Below are 11,453 nucleotides of genomic sequence, written 5' to 3' on the forward strand. Positions count from 1 at the left end.
CACCGCTCACCGGTGGATGGTCTCAGGTCACACGGAAACGCTCGCAGCCGCAGGCGAAACGGAGCACGGGCAGCACGCCGCACCCAAGGGCCAGGGCCGGCAACCTGCGTGCGCGCAAGCCGCGAGACATGCTGAGCGGAACGGATGCCGATGCCGATGCCGATGCCCTGCCCGGTGGGTCGGTCGCTTCACTAGACTGTGAAGTGAAAGGGAGATCGACGCTGGCTGCCGGAATTGGCCCGGCAGGCGGACGGCCTCCGCCGAAAGGCGGATGGTCCCGTCGTTCCCTCGCCGCCGCCCGCACGCGCCCCACCTGACTCGGTTCTGCTGCCCCGCGCGGTTTCTGACGCAGAAGAACATGGCACGCCACGAGCGCCATCCGCCGGCCATTCCCCTCGGCGTGTCCCCTCGCCTCGCCGCTGCCGGGCCTTTGCACCGACCCCTTCTGTGTTCCGTCCAAGCCGACGGACACTGATTCTGGGATGCTTCGCGCTCGCCGTTGCGTGGTTAACGTGCTGTCAGGGCTCAGGACCATCAAACGTCAGATTCTGAATATGTTTCCATTGGGGAAAAAAAGAGATCGATTGGTCTTGATTGCTTGATGCAGCGCAGAATCAATAGGCCACGATAGCTTTGCCGAACACCGACTGCGAATATCATGAGTAGACACAGTTGCCAATCTTCATCAAGATCAGCTATTCAGATCTCAATTATTTGCTTGCATGAAATGGACCAGCGAGAACGAAGTTCAGATCGACACAGTAGTGGTAGGTTTACACAAGGCCCAGCCGGGAGCGCGCTCTATGTACAAACTACAGGACGGGGCCAATAATACAGATGCAGTACTTGCCATTAGCACTAATAACACGGGCGGCAAGAGACATGCTTATTATGACGATACCGCATCAGGGGGTATCCAAGACCGAGCAACTGCTTGGATTCATTACTTCTGGACTCTAATAATAACAAAGCAATGATCCTTGGATGTGATCTCGGCCCTACTACTCCAATGAAGCCAGCCAGCATGTGGTTGCGCGGAGTGTCGGGGATCATCATGAGTGTGCGCCAGGACCAGACCATGAGCTTACCTTGCCAACTTGGCTATTGCCTATTACCCATCCCTTCTATTCCTATCATCGTCGTCCTCGTCGTCCTCCAGATCACTGAATGATACGTCCTCCTCCCGCCCTAGTGAAGCTCTGTTGCCTGCCTGGCCAACCTCGTCGGTAGGATCGTCGTCAGGCCATTCGTCGACTTCCTCTTCGTCAGCCTCGAACCGAAGCTTGGACTCGATGGGTGAAGCCTTGCTCTCCTTTGTCACAGCCAACTCTTCCTCAACCACTGACTTGTCAACCATTTCCACTTCAGTAGTTGAAATTGGGAATTTTTCGGACATTATTACAGGCGTGATATCAGAAGAAGGTTCTTCAAACGATGATTTCTCTGGAGTGTCAGCTTTATCTCGGATGATTGAAGGTTCAATCACCTTCTCTTCAGCAGGAACAGCGAACGCGTTCGAACTCTCTGATGATTCACCAGGAACAGCGAACACATTTGAACTCTTTGATGATTCACCAGAAACCTTGGATCCCCTCTTATTCTGAGACTGTAAACTTTGCAACAACTGCTCCCTTGCTTCTAGGATCTGTGTAGATAACAAGATCATTAAGGTAACTAGCTGGTAAAACTTATTTATTTACTAACCCTCTCATCCCTTGCAATAGACAGAGCACATAAATCCATAATTATATAAAAAAAATTGGCTCGCAAGAGAGATATATATATACTATATGCATGGTCCAGGATAATACCTGTGGCGTTGAAAGAAGTTCAGCATCCTGCTTATTGAGTTTCGAGTGCAAAAGCACAAAGTAGATCTTCCAGAAACATGCTTCAGTCATATCAGTAGAGCAAATCTGAATCTTTAAATCTGATAAGCCTGGCACAAGGTGTTCTATAGACAGTGCATGCACGTATTGAGCATCTGACAGTTCGAAATCTGAAGAAAGAAAGAAACTGTGTAAGAAACAACGATGGGATAAAGGAAATCAATGAGGTCCATGACACAAACTTCGACTGCATTTTGGGGGAAAAACGATAAAGCCTAAGGTGAACCATTCAAGGATTAAAAATCTGATGAAGATACGAGTAAACAGGCAAACATAGGACATAATCTACTTATTCCAGAAAATATTTACAACTGGAACACAAATCATATAGCAATGGAATTTGTTCTTGTCATCAATAAAACACACAGCACTCACGCGGACAACAAATTTTTTGAAAGGTGCTCCCTGCTCATGGAAATAGTATTACATATTGCATATCATAATGCAGGATGCAGAATCATAATTTGATGATTTGATCCGTAAACATTTTGACTTTCTCATCCATAAATTATATGCATCCATGTTCACTGACCATAAATAAAATAGTACCGGTAACCAAATACAGAATGCATCCATGTTCACTGACCATAAATAAAATTATTAGAAAACCTATGCAGTATAACAAAGCATTCAAAATTCCAACATATAAGAAACTATGGGTACTCAAACATTCATCAAAGATTAATTACAATGTGAAAGTTCCAGAAAATTTTGAGAACTAATTACTAGTACTCTTTGTCAACAAAACTGAAGCATCATTCACTCATACCCTATCTTCCCCCAGTAACATAAAAATCTGGCCATACAGAAGTCAATTGAAGCAAAAGTACTAACTTCAGTGCCTTTCAACAACCTGGAACTTAAAATTTGAGAACTAATTACTAGTACTCTTTGTCAAGCAACATTCACAAATGTAATCACTATGGGATGCCTTGTTTTGTGCAAAAGATATGCAGAAGTAATTTGTACCTCTTAAGGGTTAAATCAATGACATACTATAATCCAATAAATATTTTTTTTCTATTTATTTATGAGTAATGGCAGGAGCAATCCCCTCGTTAAAATTAAGTGAAAGAATTTAACGATCATTAATTATCTTTCAAAAATCAATTGTTAGTTCTGAACCAAGTTTCCCTCCAATCACTTCCCTTCAACGTCACCAAGTGCTTAAGTAGAGCATACATGTACGGAAGGCGCTCTATTTCATCAAAATGCACCGTGATTTTGAAAAATCACACCACTAACGGGCCTCAGTCATACCATCCGCGTAGCGCTCGCTGATGAAGAGGGGGAAATCGAGCCATGTCTCGGGCCGCGTGGAGATGTGCCTGACAAACACCACCACCTCCTCGGTGACGCCCGGCACGGGCTCCCCCTCATCCGCCTCCCCTTGCCCGAACGGCAGGAGCGACGAGGCGATCTTCGAGATCTCGGCGACGGCCAAGTTGTTCTGCAGCATCGAGAAGCCGCTCCGCACCCTTCCGCCAATCTCTGCCAGATCGCTGCGAATCCCCGCAATCCGGGGGGACAGCACCGTGGCTTCCTCCCCATCCTCAATCCCCTCCTCTTCCCCTTGTGCCGGAATCGCGGCACGCGGGGTGGAGGCCTCCGTCGGGCTTGGGGGAGGTGCGAGGAAGGAGGCGACGCCCCAGAGGCGGCGGGTGAGCGTTTCAGTGAGCTCAGAGATGTCATCCTTGACGCCGCGGCTCGGCGTGCCGGGCTGCTCGGGTTCCCCGGACACAGTGCCCAGGTTAGGGCTGCGGTCGCGCGGCGAGGAATCCTCCTCCTCCGGCCCTGCCCCGCTCTGCGCGGAGGCGGGGTCGGAGTCAGCCTCGTCGGCGTCGGAGCCCCGCGGCGAGGAGAGGGTGGCCGCGATGGAGCGCGCGAGCCACGACATGGCGCCGGAGCGTGCGTGCGAGACAGAGAGCCGCGGGTTGGGTCTGACCGGTCAGGTCAGGTCCGGTCAGGTCAGTGGATGAAAACGGGGAAATCTGCTACGGCACAATTTGAAATTTAGAACATAGCAAAATTAATGTATTATAATTTAAAACAGAGAGAGCGTAAATTTTAGTTTAGAGACAATAAATCATATCAGTTGGTAAGATTGTGTGCTCAAATAGCACAGGATGCTATCTTTTCAGCATAATATTTAGGGCTCGTTTGTTATGGATTCTGTGGATTTGGCTCCTCCTGGGGTTTGTTTACTTGCAAATTTTTTTACAAAATATGAATAGTACTAATTTCGTTTGTATTTGACAAATATGGTTCAATTATGGACTAACTAGGCTCAAAAGATTCGTCTCGTCAATTTCGACAAAATTGTGTAATTAGTTTTTATTTTCGTCTATATTTAATACTTCATGCATACGTCTAAAAATTTAATGTGACGAGGAATTTAAAAAAATTTGTAAATTTTTTTGAAACTAAACAAGGCCAAGACACTACTACTATAGATCTACTGTAGACAAAATCTATTTTTCTCTCTCCTCTTCTTGTCTCTCACTGACACGCAAGAGCAGCTTTAGGCCTTGTTTAGTTGCAAAAATTTTGATTTTTAGCTACTGTAGCACTTTCGTTTTTATTTGATAAACATTATCCAATCACAGAGTAACTAGACTCAAAAGATTCATTTCACAAATTACAGGTAAACTGTGCAATTAGTTTTTATTTTCATCTATATTTAATACTCCATGCATGCGACCAAAGATTCGATGTGACGGGGAATCTTAAAAATTTTTGCGAACTAGTCAAAATTTTTAGTGTCACTTGCTCTTATCTGCTCTGGGGTGCTTATATTCAATGATAATTTGATTAATTTCTGTACAGTCTTTCTTTGTAAATATGTGCATATCTGCTTGCTTATGCTAATTGCCAAAAACCTTAGTTTAGTGTACATGTCGAAGGTGGAAGCTGATACCGGCCGTCACTGTCAGCAAGTAAAAACTTTTATATTATCACGTTTGCTTCAAAGAATTCTCGAGTATAAAGTTAAATTCCATCTTGACTATTTCAAGTTATGAGAATGGTGAAACAGTAAAAGGACAGGTGAGAGCCGTGCCAACAACGCAGACAAACTCAATCTCGGACTTGTTTAGTTCACCCCGAAATTCAAAATATTTTCAAGATTCCCCGTTACATCAAATCTTGTGGCACATGCATGAAGCACTAAATATAGAAGAAAACAAAAACTAATTGCACGGTTTGTCTATAATTTATGAGACGAATTTTTTGAACCTAGTTAGTTTATAATTGGACAATATTTGCCATAAACAAACGAAAATGCTACAGTATCAAAATTCGAAATTTTTTGGGAACTAAACAAGGCCTAGATAATATCGCTCGACATGTTCAGAAAAAAGTAAGAGAAAAACGATGTGATCTAGTGATCCATCGCCATTGTGTTCTTCCTCGTCCTGATAAAACTAGGCAGCAAGACAAGCATGTGATTTGCAGCGCATAATAAAATGGTAAAAACCCCTTGAGTTATCAGGTAGCTTCTTCAAGTAGTTGAAATTAAGGGCATAACATAAACCCACGCTAACGCTTGACAAACGTTGTTCACATGCTCAGTTTGATTCCATTTCCAGTTTTCTACGCTCTTTTCCAGCAGCTGCGTGCGCTGCACATCGACCATCTGACCTGCACACCTGCACCGAAGCACATGCGAAACGAATATTGCTGTGAGAGAAAAAATACTGTCCCCGAAACCCTATAACCCATTTATGGCTTGTGGTCTTTCTGCTTGCTAATTAATCCTGTGCATCCGGTGTTTGCCAAATTACTGGCGACTTTGACGAGTTCGGAGTTCCGGTGTGTTTATTCAGTCACTTGCTGTCTTGCTGAACATTTCTTTCCCAAGCGCCTTTGACCACATCGCGGCACTCGTTGTTTGCCTTTACAAAATGTTGGCGCTGCAACTAGTTCAAAGCATGAAGCAAGAGTGTTCTAGCTTCCACGAAGCAAGCGGCAGCCATTAGCCATCCTTCTCTTTATTTTATATATATATATATATATATATATATATATATATATATATATATATATATATATATATATATTATGGGAAAACCGGTAAAAGACAACCATCTCCTGCTCATGCTCATTTGAACATCGATCGCCTCGTCCACTGTCCAACCCCGCGCGCGCGCACCAACCTCGCCATTGACTTGAGCAGCGCCCGCGCGCGTCTGTCTCGGTGTCTCCGTGTCTCCTACAAAAGCAGAAGGCTGAAAGGCTCTCCATACTCCATCCACTCTTCCATATCGCTGGGTTCCCACTGTGATTTCTTGTTGGTTCCCGGCTGGCATTCTTCGTGATCGTGCAGCTGCGGCAGTGCGGCGGCGTGGAGAGATGAGGAGCAAGAAGGCGAAAGGCAGCAGCAGCAGCAGCAAGCTGGGGCGGTGGCTGGGCGCACCGGTGCGGGCGCTGTCGCGGGCGTGCGACTCGTACGTGCGCCAGATGACGGCGTGCGCGGGGCGGATGCCGACGCCCGCGGGCGCGTACGGCGGCCCCGGCGGGTTCGCGCCGATTACCATGGAGGCCGCGACGTTCAGCTCCCGCTCCCCGCGCCGCGGCGGGGACGAGGAGGAGGACCTCAACGAGCTCTTCCGCGCCCTGTCCCTACGCCAAGCCGCAGCTTCGGTGGCGGCGACGACGACGGTCCCGGTCCGCAGCCGGAGCGTGGCGGTGGGGCGGATCGACGAGGACGCGCCGTGCGAGTTCTTCGGCGCCGACGACGACGTCGTCGTGCGCGTCGGCGGCGGCCCCGCCGTGCGCAGGGCCCGCAGCATCGCCGTCGGCAGCGCTCGCCTCACCGCCCGCGCCGGGTACTACGGCGCCGTCTACAAGCCCGGAGCGGGCGTCGTGCGCGGTTGATCCGGCGTCCGCGGTCGATCCGTTCGTCGTCGGCATCGTCGGCGCATGCAGGCATGCAACGGCGGCGCCGGGCGCCGGCTAGGCGGCAACGTCCTATGTTTCTTACGTGTGCATAACTAGCTTGACTTCGTCAGCGTTCGTAGCTCTTAGTACTGTACATCATCTTAGTTGTTCTTTCCAGTTTCCTTCGTGATGTTTGTTTAGTGATCAGGATTTGTCACGACTTTAATTTGGCGGTGGCGGCCATGGGAGCAAAAGGGACACACGCGTATGCGTGTGAAAGATTGGAACGTGTGTGTAGGGATCTGGTGTACAATATACTACAGCTACAATCTACGTACCTACCGGAGTAGCTATTGTTAACTCGTACGAATCGGTCGCCATTGTTTCACCTTCGGAATACGGTAACGGTACTTAGTTAACTCGTCCTCGCTCCTCGGCATGCATTACGTACTCTGCTGGAAAAAAGTTGGCATTTCCAATGTTTTTTTCCTAGTACTATGTGTCGTTGTCCGCCAGTACTATCTTTGCGTACAGTATGCGAGCGTCTGCATCATCAGTGCCTAGGTGTTTGACTGTTTGGATGCAGCTTCTCTAGTTCTCTTGTAGACTAATCTCGCTAGATCAAATTCGTGTGAGTTGACAATGTCGTCGGTTATATTAAGAAGAGAGAAATTCAATAAAATATGAGAGTGGTTGTTTTTTATTCGACCAAAATCTGAAGGGTTACATTTCAAATATGATAACCCTGAGATCCAATGGGATCAATCTAACTACACGTGGAACCCTCTACAAGCTAGAAACAACTCGTCGAAGGCCTCAACTTCTGTAGTCGAGAGGTCGCCCTTAAAGTAGGACTCGTAGGAACGCTTGGCCATAGAGTAAGGCGGTGCCAAAGGTTCCAGGAGCCTCAATTTTCAGAGCAGAACTTCGTTGTGCTTGGACATTGGGATGTGGTCCATCTTCTGAGTAACGATCCATCTGCTTCGAAGGGACAAGGTCCGCTTGGGCGACGTCTTCCGTTTGAGAGGGGAGCTGATGAGCGGTGGCTCCCTCACCACCACCACCTCCTCGGTGAACCTAGCCAACCGCCACGCAGCCTTACCAAGAGAGGGTGAGTCTTCCAACAGCGCTACAGCGCCCGTTGATGTGCCTCGCACGAGAGATGATGAAGGCGACTCATGGTCCGCCGTGCACTAAGGGCCCATCGACATAGGGTCCCACAACGAGGCATGTCCCTCCGACAGGAAGCCAAGAGCCTATGGTGCCCCGGGACGGGTGACGAGCAGAGCAGCAAACTCATCCAGCATCGGGTTGACCGACACTAGCAAAGCGGGAGCACTAGCGCGCTCGTTGACTTCAGATAGAGATTTTTTGATGTGACTGGCTGACTTCAGATAGAGATTGCATATTCATGAGCCTATAGGCAATAGCTAGGCGCTGCTGGCCTACAGCTGCATCACGTCCGGCAGAGCGGATGCCGCCGGTGAGCACGCAGCACCGTCTTGCGTCTTCGAACCACGGCTGGCGCATGGAGCTGGTCGCCGGCACTGGATGAGATGATGCCATGGCACCGGCCGGTCTCGGTGACTGATACGCCGCGCGACCACACCTTGCTTTGCTTCAAATCAAATAGGCGAATGCATGGGATTTGGACAAAGTTGCCGCGGCACAGCGCTGTTGGCCGTTTGCTCCACAGCTTCACGGCGTAGTACTGTCGTGTCAAACTGTTCAGACACAAGGGTTCAAATTTTCTATATGCAACTACCTGCAGAGAACCATCAGAAAAGGTACTAAATCGCCCAAAAAAAAGAGAAAGAAAAAGGAGAAAAAACTTCTGCCTTTGCAGTGCTGATCGGTCGACCGATTTCATATTTCAAACACAAAGGTAGAAACGAGTGAACCAACTTTATATTTCAAAGACAAGGCAGAATTTTGACTTTAAACTTGGGAATTCTTTGATTTGCAACCTGATCCAAATAAAAATTCACTGCTGCAGGCACAGTAAAGTTTCCGGGATTTTGTCACATTGAAGGTTGATGGTTGTTGTGTACTATTGACTTCAGCCTCTCGGGGGGAGCTGTCTATCCAACAACTGACTGTCGAGCATTTGTTTTTTTCAATGTTCTTCTTTCTCCTAGCCCCCGCTGCCTGATGGGTCGAGATGGCGGACTAGAGGGGGGGTGAATAGTCCTTTCTAAAAATTAATACGCCGGCTAACCGAAAACAAATGCGGAATTAAAACTATCGGTCTAGCCAAGACTACACCCCTCTATCTAAGTTCTCTAGCACCTTGAAAAGATCCTAAACAAGCAAGCAAGGTGCTACCTTATCAAGAGCTCACCTAACCAAAACAAGAAGCAAGGTCACACAAACCTATGCAACTAGTACTTTGCAAACCGGGGGAGCTCCTACTCAAACTAGTGAGGCAAAGCGCACAAAGCCTAAGCTCACTAGCAAGCTCAATAACAAGGCAACTAATGCCAAATTAGAGAGCGTAACTTACTTAGCTACACAAACTAAGCAATGTGACTAACAAGGTTACACAAACCAAATTAGTCACGCAAGGGAACTACTTCTAGCTACACAAGCAAGAAGGTAACTAGCAAGCTACACAAGCTAACTAATTACAAGAGCAACTACACAAGCACAAGTATATAAATATAAAAACAAGCTTGTGTTAGGGACTTGCAAACCAATAGGAAGAACAAAGTTGACACAATAATTTTCTCCCGAGATTCACTTGGTTGCCACCAAGCTACGTCCCCGTTGAGACAAGCTCCAAGGTTGCCGCCGGTCCTCTTGCTAGTGGTGACCCGCAAGTCACAGTCTCCCACGTGGAGTGCTTACCACAAGCTCTAGCACTTGACCCGGCCGGATCACTTGTCGCTCTTCACGTCTCGCTCAACTAGAGTTGCTCTTCGCGATCCCCGCAGGGTGAGCACCGTACCCCTCACAATCTCTTCTCCGGAGCACCGCACAATCTCCTTGCGTGCTTCGACGGAGTCACAAGCCACCAAGCCGTCTAGGAGGTGGCAACCTCCAAGAGTAACAAGCACCACCGGCTTGCAACACGAACACCTAGTGCCACTCGATGCAATCTCTCAATGCAACGCACTAGAATCGCTCACTCACACAATCAGATGATCACTATCAAGCATATGTGAGTTAGAGGCTTCACTAGCACTCCCCAAGCATGGACACTAAGTCCCAAGGGTGCTCAGCACCGGCCAAGGCTGGCCACCACTTCTATTTATAGCCCCAAGGGCTAAACTAGTCGTTGCCCTTTCACTCGGCAAAACACGTGGGCACCGGACGCTCAAGGGAGCCACCGGACGCTCAACTCCCAGCGTCCGGTGCTCAGGCGTCAGCCACGTGTCACTAGCCGTTTGAACTCGACCGTTGCTCAGGCGTCAGCCACGTGTCACTAGCCGTTTGAACTCGACCGTTGCCGCCAACGGCTACTGCGCACGCGCGCCTGACACGGCACCACCGGACGCTCAACTAGTCCACACCGGACGCGTCCGGTGCACACCGGACTCATGCGCAGAGAGCTCCGCAAACTCGCACGGTCACCGGACGCTGGGCACCGGACGGTCCGGTGCTCACCGGACTCGTGCGCAGAGAGGGTCGCCAAACTACCCGCACACCAGACGCTGAGCACCGGACTCTCTCCGGTGCGTCCGGTGCACTCTGCTGCACCCGACAGCACACCGGACGCTAAAGGCCAGCGTCCGGTGCCTCCGCACAGAGCGTCCGGTGAGTGTTTCCAACTGAGAAACACTCCCGCGACTTCTCCAAATTTCCCACCGGCGCAATAGAAAATATGCACTTAATTTTCTCAAAAGCGCCGAATCCCGCCTCGCAAGCTCGGTGGGAGGGAGAGAGAAACCCACACCTCTCTCAACCCTAGGAACTCCACCTCCTTTGCAAATGTGCCAACACCACCAAGTGTACACCGCCATGTGCAAGTGTGTTAGCTTTTCACAAACATTTTCCCAAAGGAGTTAGCCTCTCAAACTTGCCACGCCACTCGATCCTGAGACGTATGCAAAGTTAGATCGCTCAAGTGGCACTAGATGACCGATATGCAAACAAGTTTGCCCCTCTTGATAGTACGGCCATCTATCATAAATCCGGTCATAAACTTCTCTACACACCTATGACCGGTGAAATGGAAATGCCCTAGGTTATACCTTTGCCTTGCGCTTTCCATTCCATCCCCTCCAATGTTGATGCAACACATGCACCAACCAATCACCAAATGATATGATCCACTTCATATCATTACGTGACCGTATTGGTTCATCGATCTTGACCTCACTTGCTCTTCACTGTTGCCTCGGTCCATCGGCGCCAAGTCTTGCTCAAGCTTCACCGTCACACGCGGTCCCTTGCTTCAAAGCCTCCGACTTGCCCTTCACTCTTGCAACCGGTCCATCGAGCCAAGCCTCATCTTGATCTTCTCCACCTTGGTCACATGACTCCATGTCATGTCTCATATGCAATGAGCTCCTCCATCATCACATTATCACCTGTGGACTAATCTCCTGTGTATCTCACATAAACACTATTAGTCCACCTAAGTTGTCACTCAATTACCAAAACCAAACAAGGACCTTTCACTGCCCCCACTGCCCCGACGTGGCTGCAGAGCTTTGGCAAAACCCTAGCGGTTGTACTCCTTAT

General features: G+C 48.8%; 2 protein-coding genes across 2 annotated transcripts; one reads left to right on the plus strand and one right to left on the minus strand.

Moving 5' to 3' along the window:
• LOC8080104 lies at positions 676 to 3,845 on the minus strand. Its single transcript, XM_021446834.1, has 3 exons — positions 3,150 to 3,845; positions 1,812 to 1,999; positions 676 to 1,645 (listed from the first exon to the last, which is right to left on the minus strand). The coding sequence occupies exons 1-3, from the start codon at positions 3,784 to 3,786 to the stop codon at positions 1,112 to 1,114; spliced, it is 1,359 nt and encodes a 452-aa protein (XP_021302509.1). The 5' UTR covers positions 3,787 to 3,845; the 3' UTR covers positions 676 to 1,111.
• Positions 6,082 to 7,164, plus strand: LOC8067498. Its single transcript, XM_002440015.2, has one exon. It carries the CDS (start codon positions 6,240 to 6,242, stop codon positions 6,762 to 6,764), a length of 525 nt encoding a protein of 174 aa, XP_002440060.1. The 5' UTR covers positions 6,082 to 6,239; the 3' UTR covers positions 6,765 to 7,164.

This window comes from Sorghum bicolor, chromosome 9, assembly GCF_000003195.3.
Source record: "Sorghum bicolor cultivar BTx623 chromosome 9, Sorghum_bicolor_NCBIv3, whole genome shotgun sequence".
NCBI classification, from domain to species: Eukaryota; Viridiplantae; Streptophyta; class Magnoliopsida; order Poales; family Poaceae; genus Sorghum; species Sorghum bicolor.